General features: G+C 47.2%; 1 protein-coding gene across 1 annotated transcript in view; it reads left to right on the top strand.

The window, feature by feature from the left end:
• The window catches only part of Plxnc1 (plexin C1), a 152,812-nt gene that overhangs the window by 105,800 nt on the left and 29,091 nt on the right, over nt 1-17,921 (top strand). The window contains exons 16-21 of the mRNA XM_057757721.1: nt 2,985-3,086; nt 3,390-3,493; nt 6,304-6,342; nt 6,606-6,730; nt 7,754-7,952; nt 11,965-12,111. Of these exons, the coding sequence (XP_057613704.1) occupies nt 2,985-3,086; nt 3,390-3,493; nt 6,304-6,342; nt 6,606-6,730; nt 7,754-7,952; nt 11,965-12,111 (716 nt within the window). The remainder of the gene's footprint in view (nt 1-2,984; nt 3,087-3,389; nt 3,494-6,303; nt 6,343-6,605; nt 6,731-7,753; nt 7,953-11,964; nt 12,112-17,921) is intronic.

Here is a 17,921-nt window from a genome sequence, read left to right as displayed (position 1 = left end):
TAACAAAGAGCCGGATTACAAGATGGTACCATGTGTTTGAGGAATATCCAGATGGTTCCCCAAAGTTCTGGGGACCATCTTAAAAACAAGTCCATATGGGGGCCCCCAGGATTTGGTCATCTCATCCTGCCTCCTTAGCCCACCAAGCACCACCTCCTATCCACCCCATGTCCCATTTTTCCTGGGGGAATCAGCTTTTGCAAGCATGTCTGTGTTTCCCATTCCAACATGCCGCTCTTCCTATGGATACGGAGGTGCCATACCAACTACCACTGGATTAATCCGGACTGCCAGTGTTTTATTGGGTCCTACAGCGAGGTTCTTTTTTTTTTTTTTTTTTTTTTTTACCTGAAGACGTTGACATTTCAAAATTTAAAACATTTTAAATTGTTGTTGAGATTGTGAGATGTCTAAACTATCAGATCCAAGTTGTACCTAGCATCAGTTGTTAGAGCCTCGCCACTGCTGTTGCTTGAAGAAGGTGCGTGCTCCCTGGATTTCCACCATAGTCTCTGCTGCCTGGTGGGGTCTCTATCCATCGCTCTTCAGCTGGTGCCTGCAGCCATTTCATGTGTGGCCTTTTCATTCTGTTTCTTCCCCTTCTTTCTCAAATGGTGTAGCGATGTAGCATTTCCTCTAAGTACACCTGGTGTCTTTCTGACCCTGTAGGGGGCTGGAGGCAAGGGCCAGCATCTCCTTGGACCTCCCTGACTCTGTAGTGACCTGGAGGCAAGGGACCTTGGACCTCCTTCCCACTGTTTTCCTTTGCTCTTTCTGAGCACTGGATGTGATGTTGATGACTCTGGATCATGAGACAAATTAAGGGCGGGTGCTTTCCTCGGGCAGCTCACACTCTTGTGAGGGAAGATATACTTGGGCGGTTAACTGGTTTGGGGAAATGAATTTGCTTTTCAGATATCCTATTTTGCCTTGTGGGTGATTATTTCAGGTATTTTTTTTAATACTCTTCCCCAAGTTGTCTACCTCTGTCATGCATTTGCGATCTAAAATTTGGCTTGGCATTTTAATAAAGTCCTGGTTGACGCAGGCTTCGATGATGAAGATCGCTTGTGTAGAAGCTGAGCTCTGCACCGGGCTCCTGCTGCGGTCAAACATGCTCAGCTGTCTAGGCCTCGCCAGATAGCTATGGCCACTTTGTGACTTCTAGAAATATCTGGTCTCTTCCCAGACTTTTAAGAGGTCATTTTTGACCTTTTAGGTAATTTGCAGAACTTCTCAAAAAACCACCCCCCGTTCTGACTCATTCTAGGGAGGATGTGTCGCCAGCAGCTACAGTAAGCCTACCCTAATCCTTCAGTCATGTCATGCCATTAGGGAAAACCCTAAACACACTTAGCCTAGCCTGCCACCAACAGAGCCAGGAAACCCACCCTGCTGTGTGGATGCATGCTGAGCCAGGGTTGTTCAAAGTAGCTTCCTGGAGAGTCAAGGTCCCAAATGATATTCTTGGAAAAAGGGGTTCTCTGGCTGGGCCAGTTTGGGCTTTATGAAAAAGCACAGTCCTGATTATAGGAAGCACTGTTGAGGCGGTGGCAAAGTCTGGGAAAGAATTCTGTGTAGCTGTGTTGAGCAAACATTGTCTGTACTTGCTAGTAGCCATTCCTTCATGTAGTTGCTTTAAAAAGAATCTCTCTCTCTCTGTCTCTCTGTCTCTCTGTCTCTCTGTCTCTCTGTCTCTCTCTCTCTCTCTCTGTGTAGGGAGGGATGCTCAAATACCATAGGACACATGTTGGCAGAGGACAACTCTCTGTGTGTGCGTGCTTACGTGTACACATGCACACATCTATTCGTGTGTAGGGGGTATGCCCAAATACCATAGCATGCATGTAGCTGGCAGAGGGCAACTTGTGTGTATGCATGTGTGTGTGTAGGGAGGGACGCCCAAACACCATAGCACACACGTTGCTGGTGGAGGATAACTTTGTAATGCTAACAGGGTTTCTTGTTTATCATGCATACAGCAAGGTGGCTGGCCTTGAGGCTTCTGGGAAGTCTCCAGTCCCTGTCTCCCATCTTGCTGTGGGTGTCTCTGGCTCTACATGGGTTTTCATACTTGCACGGCATACACTGTACTGACCAAGCCATTTCCCCAATCCCATTTGTCTAATATCTGTTCAAAGACGAGATCCTTCTGGGATAACGCAAGAGAATTGCCAACTGTTAGTTCTTCGGGTCGATGTGATTTCTTGATTTACTGCTTGTAATCTCATCTCCGTCTCAGCTCTTGTGGGTAAGGCAGGCAAGCACAGAGATGCTAAGGGATTTGCCCAGGGTCACACAGGCAGTAAATGAAATGATGGAGTGGGCTATAAACCTGAGCTCCAGGATTCATTCTGTTGACTTCCCAGACTGCACGACTCAGAGTCATGGCGGGGACTAAGGCAGTCAGTCTGCTGTGGGGGCTCCCGATGACTGACTTTATGCCACCCTTTCTGAACTATGCAAGTTAGGCTCCCGTAGCCAGGATGGACCTGTGGTTCCGTCCTGCATTTGCAGCGCTGCATTATTTCTCCAGAGATGTGTAGAGATTTTGAGAAAAGAACGGAACAATATAAATGGCCAGTGGCTGGAAGGAAACTCGGCTTGTTTCATTACTTTCCAGTCAGCTGGGATCTTTGGTTACAAGCGAAGGTTATTTGATTTCATTTTCACTTTAAGAGGACTGAGTGGGTTTTTTTTTTCTTCTGTTATGTTTAACACCTTCCTCTTTAGAGTAACCTCTTATGGAAATGTCCCTTTAATAAAATCAAACTCTTATTTTTCCTTTTGCTTTTGTGGCATTGGGAGGAGGAACAAGGGCTGGGGGCATGCCAGGCCAGTGCTCTGATGCCAGGCCAGACCCCCAGCCCTAAGATAAGTTTTTGCCAGCTATTTCCTACTCTCCATCTTTCTCCCTCTTTCTTTCCCTCATCTTCATTTCTGAGTCGCTCTCCCCGTCTGACGCAGCGTCTCTGTCTCCTCAGTGGCCGTGGTGGTGACCAGGCACAAGTCGAAGGAGCTGAGTAGGAAGCAGAGCCAACAGCTGGAACTGCTGGAGAGTGAGCTCCGGAAAGAGATACGTGATGGTAAGCTCTGAGATTTTGTTTTCAGAAAAACAAGCCTGCTTCACTTTTGTCTTCATTCTTGCCCTTATGTGGAGAGCGCCTCATAATGAAAACTATTGGTATAATGGACAACTGAACAGCAGGGTATGGGCCTGGCTTTGTGTCCTATTTCAGCCCCTTCTCTGCAGCCAGCCGAGTAATTATCTATTGTTTTTTTTTTCTTTAATGAAAACCAAGGTCATACTCGGTGTTAGACAAAACAGCAGAGGATCTTATCCAGTGTTTGTGGAGTGAAAATGTGGCTCTTGGGATTCTGTCTTGCAGGGTTTGCCGAGCTGCAGATGGATAAATTGGATGTGGTTGATAGTTTTGGAACCGTACCCTTCCTTGACTACAAACACTTCGCTCTGAGAACTTTCTTCCCTGAGGTAAAAGAACATTGATCATCATTTGCAGGTTGAGCCTTGAATAATAATGCAAGATCCTGCCTTAAGTTCAAGCCGAGCAGGGAAGAGGATCATTATTAATTGCATTGATTAGGGTAGAAAGAAGCAACAGGCCACTGGCGATTCCTCTTTGCCTGGTACAAAAACCCAGGACTGTCGGAGGTTTAGAGTGATGGTTTTTGCTTTATTTTTTTACTACCAGTTTCGGACTGAATTCGTTGCTGGGAAGTGAGCTAATTCATTGAAAGATCGATCAGTTGCGGGCTCGCCAATTTGTTATGTTTATCTGCCTGACTTGCACGGCTGCTCCTAGATTAGTCACTATTATTTCTCAATTGGAAATGGAAAGCGGTACCATCAAAAAGGAAGAAAGTGGACACCCAGGGAATTTGAGTTGATGGCCGGCATTTTTAGCCAGGTAGAGGTTTTATGGTCTTTTCCCGGGCACTTTTTCTTTAGTGGATCGGTTTGTAGCTTCCTCGTTTAATGGATGCAGGTGTATGAACGGAGCTGGGAGCTGTTCTAGAGCCTCGGGAAGTAGTGTGTACAGTGTGCAGTCGTGCACAGCGTCCTTTGGGTTGCAGGCCTCACCCCTGTCCTGACAGACACTTCCATTTCGTCACTCACTCACTCTTCATTCACCCTCCCAAGCAGTTGGCAAAGCTCTCACTCATTCTGTCTCATGACCCAACGACTCTGGTGACCCCAGGGAGACCACCCCCCCACTCCCCGCCCTGGAGCACATTAATCCCAATGACCATATTTAGATCCAGGATGGTCAGCAAAGTCAGAAATCTCTTCAAGCCATGGGAAGAGCTTATATCACCTTGTCCAGAAGCACCTTGGCTCCGTTTGGCTAGAAGCCTAGGAACACAGGCACACACGGGAAGCAATTTCTAGCTTCTCTCCAGTTCTAGAAGTGGGCACTATGATATATAATACGTTGTCAGGAGGTTAGGACATTGCCACAAGACACCTGCTATATTGGGGGGGGGGGATGCTAAGCCTTGGGTTATAAATCAAGAAGACTAAAAAGAGGCCAGCCTTTTGACTTCTCCACCAAGAACACCAGGCACCGAGATTGGCTGTTGGCTGCCTTGTCTGCTTGCTGTACCTGGGAAGCAGAGGGAAATTCAAGTCCCTGAGTCAGGGTGAGGCTCACATTGCGAGCCCCAGTTCCCAGCTCTCTGAGATCCCCATTAAGAATTTAAAAGCAATAAAATAGCGGAGATCTTCCAGCATCGAGATGAGTACTGTGTGGGCTTCTACAGCTAATGATTGCCCTTGAGTGCTGAATAGCGTAATCGTGGCCTGAAAAAGAAATTCTCCTATCTTCTAAAGGCAGTAATCAGGGACAAGGCACAGTGATGAGTGTCCAGGAACACTGCTGAGTGTCTCCAAAGGAAAGGAAACCCAGCATAACACGACGTTATTTCAGGACAAGAGAGAAATAGTCACAAGGAGCCCAAGTGACTGATTTAACTCGGGGGTTCAAGCGTAATCTTGAAAGGCAAATGGAAAGCCAGGAGTCAGAGGAGCCATTAAGAGAGAGGACCCAAGAAGTAACCACCAGGGATTTTTTGATTTTTCCAAACTCTCTGATGGAACCCAAGTTAAAACCAAGTTTATAGTAATAAGAGGGAGGAAGGGAAAGGCCGTGCCCCAAGGCCAGGCCTCTTGCCACGCGCCTAGGCTGCAGATGAGGCCAAATGTTAATGAGACGCTTTGCTGACTGACCTGGAGCCAAGTGCTGCTTGGCCCAGAGAACTTGGCTGGTCAGTTCCTTCAAGACTGCAAAGGAAGAGAAGGCCCAGATAGCCAGTGCTCCGCCTACTGATTTGTGTTTGAGACAGTTTCTTAGACAGTACGGCCTCAGATTCCCAATGTCAGGAAGAATGACCTGGACTTCTGTTCCTCCAGTAGATAGACTAACTTTTGTCCTTCTGAAAATAGAAGAGACAGGGTAAACAGAATATCTAATCTCTTGGAAGAAGGAAAGTCAAATGAAACAATGAAATGGGGAGAGGACCTTGAGCCAGGGAGCCAGGGTACTACTCCAACAGAAGGTCAAGAATGAATTATTGGGCCACTGGAGGACTCAGAAGGTAAAGGCATTTGCCACCAAGCCTGACAATAAGAATTCAGTCTCTGGGACTCATATAGAAGAGAACTCACTCCCGAGAGTTGTATGTGTATACACACACACACACACACATACACACTTACACTAGCATGCCCTCTCCCTCCCCTATAAGTAAATATAATTACAAAAAACTGTTTCAACTGTGTGGGCCTTACCCTTAGGGGTCAGCACTGTGTGAACCTTACCCTTAGGGGTCAGCACTGTGAGAGCTTTACCCTTAGGGGTCAGCACTGTGTGAGCCTTACCCTTAGGGGTCAGCACTTTGTGAACCTTACCCTTAGGGGTCAGCACTGGGTGGGCCTTATCTTTACAGGTCAGTTGCTTGACAGAGGTCTGACATTCCCATAATTTCCCACCACCATTTCTTTGAGTCCATTCTTTTTCAAATGCAATGGAATCTTCCAAAAAATGAGGCTTACGTGTGCTGGCGACTATTCAAAGAGGCTTCCAGAAGTCACCGGTGTTTCTGGAGCACGCAATAGTTACTCATTGCATCTTGGACGCTACACAACAGGCACAAGCCTGAGGGATCTTCAGATTAGCAAATAGCACCTCTGCTTTATTGAAATGGACTTGAGTATTATAACGAAAATGCACTATTTGCTTCCCTTGGATGTTACAAGTAATAAACGTGTCTTCTTCCTCTCAGTCAGGTGGCTTCACACACATCTTCACTGAAGATATGCATGTAAGTCTCACAGTTTCCATTTCTAGCCCAGTGGCTGGCTGGCTTTCCGTGTCATCACCATCATTGTCATCACTGCTATTATTACTTTGAATTTTTATTGTGGATTTTTTTGGGGAGGATCATGAGTTCAATATTAAAGCATTCCTTGTCTTGGAAAACCCATTGTGGAGCTACTTTCTTTAACTTGTGTACTGTATACTAAGTTATGTTATCTTATGTAGTCTACTGTTATATTATTACGTTGGGTTTTTTTCCCCTTTCAGAATAGAGACGCCAATGACAAGAACGAGAGTCTCACAGCCTTGGATGCCCTCATCTGTAATAAAAGCTTCCTAGTTACCGTCATCCATACCCTTGAAAAGCAGAAGAACTTCTCGGTAAAGGACAGGTACATGCTAATACTTTTGTATTTTGCTAAGCACTTAAGCAGACACATTAAAACCTAAATGCCCGAAGGTATGACGGCATGTGCCTTTAATCCCAGCACACCGAAGGCAGACTTTGAGACCAGCCCATGGTCCAGATCCTCTTGTATCTACATCTCTGTGAGTAGAGACCGTAACAAATCATAGCCAGCCAGGCTATGTGGTGAGACTGTCTTGGAAACAAACAAAACCCTGAGCTACTTGTTTTATACCACTGCTTCTTTCTTGAAGGGCCTTGTGGATGCTGAACAGAAGCTTCTCACTGAGCGTCATCCTTAGCCCCTCACGCTCCTTGCTCCCAAACCACTGCCTGAAAGGTGGTGTGCACCTTCTCAGAGCTGTTGATGGTGTTTACATAGCCGGGCTGTCTGCAGCTCAGATCACACCAGCCCAACACCAATTCTGTCTCAAAGGCTCACACGCACGCGCGCGCGCGTGCACACTCACGGCAAAACCCAGTAAAACCCTGAAAAAAACCCCAACGCCAAAAAAGAAATGAGAAAATTCTCAACCAAGAAAAGCAGAACTGTTATTTTTAAATTTAAAAGCACCAAAAATTTTTGGGAAAGAGACTCACTTCTTGTTGCTAGAAACGTAGAAAATGTCCCGAAGTTAAAATTGATGCGGTTTGTTTGTTTATTGTTTCATGTACCCATCAGGCTGGCCTAAAAGTCACTATGCAACTGAGGGTGAATTACTGATCCTCTTGTCTCTACCCCCTAGTGCTGAGATGACAGGCCACATCCAATATATGCCCTGTTAGGAATCAAAACCAGGGCTTCATGTATGAGGCAGGCACGAGCTATGTGGGTCCTTAGGCCTGGTGTGTAATTTTATGGCATAAGGACAGAATTGGTTGGAATCTAAACAACACGAAATGGCTCCTCAGAAGACATTCCCCTATTGCCGGCAAGACTCCATGGAAACCGGTGATGTCCCCCCGGGTCCGGGGCTTGATGGCTCACCGTGGCTCTGTTTTTAAACAGGTGTCTGTTCGCCTCCTTCCTCACCATCGCTCTGCAAACCAAACTGGTCTACCTGACCAGCATCCTGGAGGTGCTGACCCGGGACCTGATGGAGCAATGTAGCAATATGCAGCCCAAGCTCATGCTGAGGCGCACCGAGTCCGTGGTGGAGAAGCTCCTCACGAACTGGATGTCTGTCTGCCTCTCCGGTTTCCTTCGGGTAGGTGTCACAGGGCCCTGCAGGGTCAGAGGTAAGACAATAGGCAGCTATTTTTAGCATGCGCTCATGTCTTTGTGGACTGGAGTCCAGAATGCCCCACGGTGTCAGCGTTTAATTGAACTTGATCTTGGGCCTTCCAAATTGTATGGAAAATTTTAAAAAATGGTGGGGTTTTTTTTTTTTTTTGTGTGTGTGTGTGTGTGTTCTGTTAGCGGTCCCTGTAATTCATTTAGGAATCTCTCAGGTAAGATTTTGATATGTGAACTCATTAATTGGCATTCCTGGTCCTGCCAGCCCTTTTAGAGGCCAGGGAACATTTCAGATGCTGATGAGCACAAACATTTCTTGGGTCCTCTACAGCAGGCTTGAAATACTTATTACTTGCCAATATGCTGACAGCTAATGATGGTCCCTTCTTCCCAGGCATTCGGCACTAAAGCAAATCCCCAGGGAGCCTTCTGTCCTCAGAGTTCACTTCCTTGAAGTGACTATGGAATGTGGTTGAATTTAATTGCATCTTAAAATCTTTGTGAATGCAAACTTTCTGGTTTCCATGGTTAGCTGAGTGGGTCTGGGAGCCCAGGGCTGGGTCTGCTGGCACTCAGACAGCTGCATCCCTTCCTTGGCATGTTACCTGTGACCTTGACAAAAGATGGGCATTGCCGGGCTCATTTAAACACAGATGAGAACATGTATGCCGTTGCTCAGTACTGAGCAAGAACCCCAGAAGTACGGGCTATTATTATAAAATATTAAAATGAAAATGAGGGTGTTTGCTGGCACTTAGTCTTTGTTCAGCTCTCTGAGGTCCTGGTATAGAAGGGTCTTACTCCTCTTTGATTTCTCCAGCCATCCAGAGTCCAGCAGAAAGGCATCAGCTGTATTTGCAGCTGGTTTAGAAATCTAATTAAACTCTGAAGAAGATGCATGGTTATGCCACAGGTTTTAACGGGGCTGCTTAAGTTGAGATCCATAAGCAGCACTTTAAATTAGGCTGTGCCCAGTTTAATGTTTAATGCAATCTTACAAGTAGATGCACATTTAAAAAAAAAATTTACTGACTCTCCCCATTCCCAAGACGCAATGACCGCTCGTCAAGATTAATGAAATCCACCTTCTTTTCTGTTTACTTGGTATACATTATCTGCTCTGGGGAGGTGTCAAGTGGTTACTTTTGGGGTCAACCGCTTTTGAGTCTCACTGTGGTTGGATGGGTCACAACTGCTGCGGAGAGCAGGTGACAAGCCCTCTCACCAGGCCACCTGCTAAGTCAAAAGCCCTGGGCTGTGTCCACCGATCTCCTCTCTGAAAACTACTTCAGGGAATTCCCTGTGGCTGTTGTATATAATCCCCAGAGGTAGCAGAAAAGAAAGCGCTGGCCCTGGGAGGGGGGGGGTGTGTTGAAAACAGAAAGCTTGCTATCATCTGTGGCTGTGTTCCCCAGCTCCCTAGCTGCCCACCTCGCTGGCTGCCTGAATCCCTGGGGCATTGTGTTGTTGTTTTGCTTGTTTGTTTGCTGGTTTGGTTTGGTTTGCATCCGCTGGTGTGGCTACTGGTTTACCATCCACTTCCTGCTCATCCTTACACCAAGCTCTCAGGAATGGCTCTCAGGCACGCCTTAGAAAGGAGTGAAGTGTTCAGAAAGTCTGGGCTCCAAGCCCAAGCAGCCCCCTTGAGTAAAGCATTCTGGGTCAAGATTTCTTCTCTGTGCTGATTCAAGAGTGTGTGGAGCACTTGGTGGTGAGCGGGGGTGTGGCACCGTGCCCAGGAGGAAGTGGCACCCAGCCAGGCCTGGGCAGAACTTTCACTTTCAGTAGAATTCCCTCTGGTGGATCAGGGGGCTTGGGAGTCTGACTGCCCCAGCCCTCTTGCCCTGCTCGCAGATGCTAAGCAAGCAGCAACCATCAGGTAATATCCCCTTCCAGGACTCCAGGGTCTGGTGGGGACAGTAATGACAACTGACATCTATTACGACTGCTGTTGCTATACATGTCAGACATCAGGCTGGAGCTTGTGTTGTCTTAATGGTCCAGAGAGTTGGCCATTTTGCATATGGGGGAAATCAAGGCAGACAGCATAGATGAGATTCGGTAGGTTCGAGGCTGGCATGGGTGATGCCAGCCTCTGAATGCTCTTTGTGAGCTGACAGCCAACTGGTCTGTCATCCAAAGAGGAGAGACTTGTCTCCAATAGGTTGGACATACCTAAGCCTCATGTTAGCTGATGCCAGATCTCATGGCCTGTGGTCCCCTCGGCTGCTCAAATATCAGTCTCTCTAGGGAGACTCTTTAAACTGCCTCTGATCCAGAGATCTGGATTGGGGGACATCCAGGTTTGGTCTGCTTCCTGTGCGGCACAGGGGGACAGGCACCTAAGTTCATAAGGGGATCCCCAAAAGGTGCAGTGGTGATTAGTCAGAGTTAGAACTGTGGGCCTGAGTAGCAGTGTGACCAGATCACCATATCAGTTTCCGGAATTCTGGAAACAGTTGACGAGAGAGCCCTTAAGTCAGTGGCGGCTCCCTCTGCCTAGCCCAGAGGGCCTGGCTGTCTTCTGTGCCAAGCAATGTGGATGATCCAGTCCCCACACGACAGCCTTTGGTATGCCTCTGATGTGTGCAAGGAAAGGAGAAGTAAGGCTCTTAGGTTTGTGGTCAGGACATCACCCAAGGGGGTGGAGGGAAGGCAGATAGTGGTGAGATTACAAACCCTGAAATAAAGGAAGTTTCTTGTGAGAATGAAATGCCAGGTCACCCCGCCCGTCCTTGGAAACTTTTGCACATTCCCCCTCTGTCCTGCAGAAGAGAGACACTCAAGGATGTATCCCTGGAGAGGAGAGGAGCAAAGGAAGGGAGGGAGTGGACTAGGTGAGATAGACGATGGCAAGAGGGGCAAGAGGAAAGCCCAGGCCTGGGGAGGGGGCTGTGCTTGCCAGAAGTAAAAAGGAAGAGACAGGGTGAGGGTAGGTGGCCCCAAAGTGGGGGAATTCGTCCTGTGCACTGGAGATCAGAGAGTGCCCGAGGGATCCAACTTTGAAAGCCGAATTAGTTGGCTGTGCAGATGAACTTGGCAACATGGGGCTCCAATTGGATCCACGTAGCTACCCTTTTCATCTCTCCTGAGGCACTCTGGCACCCTGGCCTGGGCACAACCCTTCTTCCTCCACTGGAAGGCCCTAATGCTAATAGATCCTGGAAACCTCATTATTAGGAGGAACCGAAACTGACCCCGGGGCTGCAGGCCTCAGGAAGCGGCACAGGAGCAGAACACAGCCTGTTCCTGAGCTACCCAGTGGCCCTTTGAACAGAAGTGGTGGCACATTGGGGCCACCAGCCCCAGACTCAGAGGAGAATGTTCACAAGTGAAGGCTGGGAACAGGAGCCCTGGGGCTGGCCTGAGAGGACCAGGCACAGACTTGGTACAGTAAACAGAGTACTGCCCATGTGACCAAGGAACTGGGCAGGAGGTGTCTGAATATTAAGGGACAAGGGCTGGCACATGGTAGGGCACAGGTCACAGACAGCTAAAGAGAAGGACACTTCCCTTATCCCAAACTGTTAACTCTGACAGGCCACCCGCCTCTGCAAATGTTTAAAACATTCTTGCGTTGGTCCCTGTTGCCAACACTAATGGAAGCACTTTTTTTTAATGTCACTTATTTTTGGTTTGCAATTAAATAGGAATGTAAACACGGTTAAATCTCTACCTACCTCCGTGAACCTTTCTCAAGCACTTGCCTACTGATGAGCAGTCGTCTGCCAGACAGGAACTAAAACATGAAATTACCCGGCCCTACGGATGCCTTCCCAGTGTTGGGGACGCTGTGTGCATTTACATAGTATGTGTGAGGTAGCTTCCTGGCTCCTGGCTTTTGCTCCTGGGCTCTAGTAGCGTTGATACATATTTTCTTGGGGGTAGCATGTTGATGGTTGGGAAACACCGCCGCCTTTGACTCATGGTAGCGCCCTGGGCTTCACAGAAAAGCTAACTGTTACTTTCCTCTCTTTCCCAAGGAGACTGTTGGCGAGCCATTCTATTTGCTAGTGACGACCCTGAACCAGAAGATAAACAAGGGTCCTGTGGACGTGATCACTTGCAAAGCGCTGTACACCCTGAATGAAGACTGGCTGCTGTGGCAGGTCCCTGAGTTCAACACTGTGGTAGGTTCGCCTGGAGCGCCCCATCCAGACTCAGAGGGCGGGGGTAAGTGGGTGGTGGCTGGGTCACTATATCCTAGCCATTTTGGGGGGGGGGGGAAGCTCGTGCACCTACTTAATTAAAAGCAGTGGTTGATGAAATATTAATACGTGCTCATATAATAGATTTTAATTACTTGGATCGGGAAGGAAGCATTGTGACGATGCCTGGGGTACTCATCAATTTCCGAAGATTTTAATATCAGGATTGCTTATAGCTTTTAGCATTGTCAAAGGAAATGCAAAGTGCTCCCTATTCAGCACTTATAATTGCAATCAGGCTTTCTCAGAGGGCTCTGCTCGGGGAAGACAATGTGTGAAGATATATTTCCACCCAATTGAGGCCGTCTTATTTTAGGACGATAACACATGACAAATGGCACCGTGTTCCCCATGCAGCATGACGCCTTGCTTTATTTCCATGGATTAGTTACAAATGTTTGGTGTCACGCACTTAATGTACTGTGATCTCATAGATATTTTTGGAGAAATGCTGTAGATCACTCTAGGAGGATAAGGGGCCAGGCTGCCAGATAGTTTCAAACTTTGGAGAACTTCCTTTTAACCCATTCCTGTTCCACCCACCCTAAACTCTTCCCCCACCCCAAAAAAAGAGACAGCACTTTGGGGCGTTCGGGGAGTTTTGTGGAAAATATCTCCTGCATGGCTTGGGAGCTTTCTAAGCTTTTCCATTCTCGTGGACTTGGGGGAGGTCGCTATGTTTTGGTTTGATCTTTAGCTCTATGGAGATTCTCGGCGTCTTTACCATCTCATTAGTGGAGAGGGAAGAAACAGATTCCAGTGGGATTCGGGAATTGCTCGCTGAAGAGCTAAGACTCCTGTGGCTTTGCTCCGAGTGGCGAGTCCTGTGGTATCATGCGAGAAGAATTCATTCCCTAATTGAAGAAGGCACCACGCTGCGGTGGACCATATCATGGTTATGTCGTGTGTGTGGGTGGGGAGGAGCCGGTGGGTCAGCTGTTTCCAGTTCCCCTCATGCCATATGTAACATCCCCATTAAAGATAGCTGTGTGCTCAGCAGGCACGCAAGATGCAGGAAGCTGTACCGAGAGGGAACCCGTGTCTGTTCTGGTTTCTGTGGATAACGGTCAGCATCTCGGAGGCAGCACAGTGGCCCTCAAACTTTGTCATGCATCACTTCTGCCTGGAGAGCCTCAGACCAATTGTTAGGAGACCCTAGAAACAAGTCTGGGATGTGGCTTAGAATCTGCATTTTTAAAATTTATATTTTTATTTGCTATATGTGGGTGCCTGCCTGCCTGTATCTATATTTGCCATGTCGGGGCTGGGAGCTGAGTCTAAGTCATTTGCAAGTGCAGCCAGTGCTCTTAACCACTGATCCATTTCTCCAAAGCTTTACTTATTTTCAACTGTCTGGATGTGTGCGCCTGCATGTCGTTGTGTGCACCAGAGTGTATGTCCCCACGGAGACCAGAGTTATCCGATTTCTCCAGAGGAGGAGTCACAGGTGGTTGTGAGTAACCCAACCAGGGTGCTGGGAACCGAACTTGGGTTCTCTGCCGGAGCAGTGCATGCCCTTAACCACAGAGCCCTTCAACCTCAGGCTGTGCATGTTTAACATGCACTCCAGGAGGTGCTCGAGAACTGTTGGCACCAGGGCTAAGAGCCTGGGTTCTGGAGCCTCTGCCACCGGCTAGTCAGGTGACACTGAGCGAGTCTCTCCACTTCCTGTGCCTCCCCAGTCTTCCCCCTCCCCGTCCCCACCATATATAAAACAAAGGTGACAATCATGTTGTCTGCCCATCTCATGGAGGTTTTACAAAGATCAAGAGGGTGTACAACATACATGCTGCACACACTTGCAGACACAAGCGAGTGCACACATACACACAGACAGACATGCACACACACATGCAGACACAAAGAGGAGCTCTACCCTCCTGTGGACATGATGTAAATCACCTGGGGGTCCCAGGCTTACTCTATTGCCTCCTTTCTCACCCTGAGGTCTTTCCTGCTTCTTGGCCACCAAGCCCAAAGCAGCATGTGGCCCTCAGTGGCAGCAGGGAGAGGCTAGCAAGGTGTCCTGGGCTTTCCAGAACTAGGAATTCAATCCACCTCTTCCCCATAGAAATCACCCGGCCGTGCCAGGTGAGGCTGTTAGAACAGAAGACAGCCCTCCCAGGGTTCCCCAAAGAGAAATGCTCACCACTGAACGGAGATTTGGGGATCCAGCAAGATTTCTTCTTGTGAAACATTGCACCAGACAGGGGGGAGCCAAGAAGAGTTGGGACTGTGGTGGGGAGAGGGGGAGGGAGTCAGCTGCCCTGAAAAAAAAAAAGAAACTTTTGAGGTTGGAGTCTTTTTCTAGCGCTTTACATCTGAGCACGTTCTCTCCCTTCCCGTTCGGAAACATTATTTATTTCGCAGTCAATTAAGACCACGTGTTTCTGGTTTGTTAGCACTCAACTCATCGTCAAAATGTTACTTGATGTTGAAGAAATTCATGCCGACTCTTTGAGTTTCTCCCCCTTTTATAGCCTCTGGGGGAAATGCAATGGAAAATTAAATCTATGCTCTGTCCTTCTCCGATTCCTGTGCAGAGAGCGGAGCCTGGCAGAGAGAGGTGGGCCCTCTCCTGGAGCCTTCGTCTTTAAGGATGATTTTTCTAATGCCTTTCTTTCGTTGGACCTTTTCCAACCACCCTTTCATGGTGGCTGATGATACCGGAAGCCAGAGAGAAGGTGCATTGATCCAGTCTAAGCTTGTGTGACAAAAATGTTATCAGAAGGTCAATATAAAAAATTTAAGGTTTTTAATTTCCTTTCATACAAGTTCTCCCAGCCTGAACCATTCTTAGTTTCCCCTTCTTGATGCCCTTCTTCCCCAGCCCCACAGCCCTTCCTCCCGCCCTCCCAGGCTGCATTCCTCATAGCTTGCAAAACTTTGCTTTGCTAAATTTGCCTGAGGTGGTTTATGTAATTGAAAACCAAGGTGTGGTGAACAAATTGGAGTGTGTGTGTGTTTGTGTGTGTAAATTCTATCAAGGACAATCAGAAAGCTCCAGAACAGTCACATGAACAACTTGAAATAGCAAAAATCAGTGCCATGGAAGGGCCTGGTTGAGAAGAAGCCCATTTGGATGCATGCTTAGAAACAGCCTCACACAACAAACTATGAGTTAGGTTTCACACCTCCTAGGTTAGGATGCTTCCTCTCTGAGGTGTAGGGTGTTTTCTAGAACATAAAACCATGCTGCCAGGTTTTTGGGTTTTTTTTTTTTTTTTTTTGTATTTGAAATCATTATACTAACAAATCATTCTGAGAAGTCAGATTTTGTTCATCATGTCTTGAGAGGATAATACTCCGACTTGCCTAAGCAAAGGCCTGCAAAGCCGTTCTAGCACTAGCACCTGGAGCCCCAGGCTGGTATCTGACAAGTCAAATTTCCCCAGTCTCAGTGCTCGCTCTCTCTCTCTGATGCTTCTGGGGAGGGCTTGTCTCCACACACCACCCTAGACTTCTTTCATGTGTAGGGGTTTGGGGTAGGATACAGCTGGACAAGCATGATGATCTGAGTTCGGGTCTCCAATTCCCACGTTAAAATGAGTCACTGAGGCACACCTGTAGCCTCAGTGCTAGGTGAGGGGGCGGGCAGTTCCTGGAGGCTTTGCTGTAGCTCCAGGTTCAGCGAAGACACTGTCTTAAGAAACGAAGGTGGAGCATTGCTTCAGAAAGACTTCATGTTGGCAGGGTGCCTCAGCAGGTAAAGGCAACCTGAGTTCCCTTCTAGGCACCCACATTGTAGAAGGAAGAAGAGAGCTTGTCCCCACAAGTCACCCTGTACCCGCTGCACGCACACAGACGTTAGTAAACAAATGTAATTTAAGTTCAAAGTCATCCACAGCTACTTGAGAAGTTTCAGGCCAGGGTAGGCTACATGAGACCCGGTGTGAAAGAAAAAGAGAAGACTGCTACTCTCCACACGCCCTCACACGCCACCCGTGAGTGCAGGCCTGACAGCCAGAGTGGAGTAAGACCTATTGATCCTGTTTTCCTCCACTGCAAAATTGAAAGCTTGTGAGGCAGCATTGGCTGCTAAGTGCCTGGCCCTCGCCCACACTCCTGCATGTCAGGAGCATGGTTGCACAGCAGAGGGCCTGTTCCAGGAAAGTGTACCAATTGGGAGGAAGGGACATTTGCCTCTGTTTCCAGAGGAGATGAGAAAAACCAATAACTCGTAACAGGCGTGCTGAATTAGCAGGAGGAGTTTGACTTGTAATCAAAGTTAAGCAAGAAATGGTTTTTTGAACTCTTAAACCCAGGAAATGAGCGTGCCAGTCTGCTGTATCAGAGAGATAGCATCTTGGCACCCTGGGAAAGTGCGCCGACAAACACATTATTACACTCATTCTCATATCGGTACCAAAGTCTTTAAGATTATTAGAAATTCTTGACAAATCTCGGGGACGTGCCTGCAGAAACATTAATATGACTGTTGGGATTTGTGGAAGGTTTCTGCCAGCCGATGCCAAGTCGGCCTTCTCCCCAATGGTCACCATTCGGGGACGCCGCATGTTGAATACATTCCATGTCTCACCCAACTCTGGCTATCCCCAGCAGGAGTTTCTGGGCGCCCCTTACCTCTCTCAGGCCCCTTCGGTTCCATTTAGCTTGTCCTTGCAGAAGATCCATTATCCCCGCAATTAAACAACCCACTGTCCCGATTAAGTCATTCTCGGTTCCTTCAATTACATCCCATTGTTCATTAAGTCCTGATGTTTGCACTTCAGCAATCTTGTTTTTAATACTCCTAGCATTTGTGGAGAAACAGTGAAGTTAATTAACAATTCTTTAGCTCTTTTTTTTTCTTTTTCCTTCTACCATAGTGCAAATCATTTTTGAGATAATAATGAAACCATTACTACCTTTGTAGTTAGCTCCCTGACCAAAGAGTGAAACCGTTTTTTATAATCGTGTTAGGTAAGTCATTCCCTAGTTGACGGCAAGCTGTGGAAGATGAAAAATTAACTGGAAATAGGTGTTTTCAATGGCTCCTGTCTTCAGTCTTTCTCCTCACACTTATAATCTTGGACTTAGAAAAATAATTTCATTATCTCAGCACAAAAGTACTTAATTTTCTTCTCTGTGGTTCAAATTAAGTATTCTTTCATTGTTAGAGTCTTTATTTTTATTTATACCTTTTACAAAATGGAAGCTTTGACAATGGCCATACCTTTCTGTACACATTTTATCTCATCTGATCTTGGAAGTTAAGGAGTCGGGCCTGGCTACCGTCCAGGTGGGAGAGTGGTATCACAAATGATGGTGGAAGTGAAAATAATTTTCTAGGTTTGTCTTTTTGGAATGGTCATTTTCCCTTTAAAGATAGTGTTAAATGTGGCAGCGCTCATCCATCAGTCAACAGCCTCAGGCCAAATGATGCCCCTTAATCGTTTTTATGAATAAAGATTTATTGGAACACAGACAGATCTGTATGTTCACTTCTGTATTATGTCTTGTTGGCTCTCTGCTACAATGGCAGTCTTGACTAGCTGCACCAGAGACCATATGAACCTAAAGGCCGTAAATATTTTTTAACTGATCCTCTATGGAAAATTTGACAGCTCTTAAGCTGACACTTGGCAGAGGGGACAAAAAAATTAGACTCTTCCTTCTAACCTTGGAAGTACTTGGCAAAGCCTTCTCGCTGTCCACAAATCTTTGCTAGCTCTGCTCCCTCCATTCTAGGACAGGCAAGTGTTTATGTATAGAGAAGCTGATCACAGAAA

This window comes from Chionomys nivalis, chromosome 25 (assembly GCF_950005125.1).
Source record: "Chionomys nivalis chromosome 25, mChiNiv1.1, whole genome shotgun sequence".
NCBI lineage: Eukaryota > Metazoa > Chordata > Mammalia > Rodentia > Cricetidae > Chionomys > Chionomys nivalis.
This window is presented reverse-complemented; position numbering and strand designations above follow the sequence as displayed.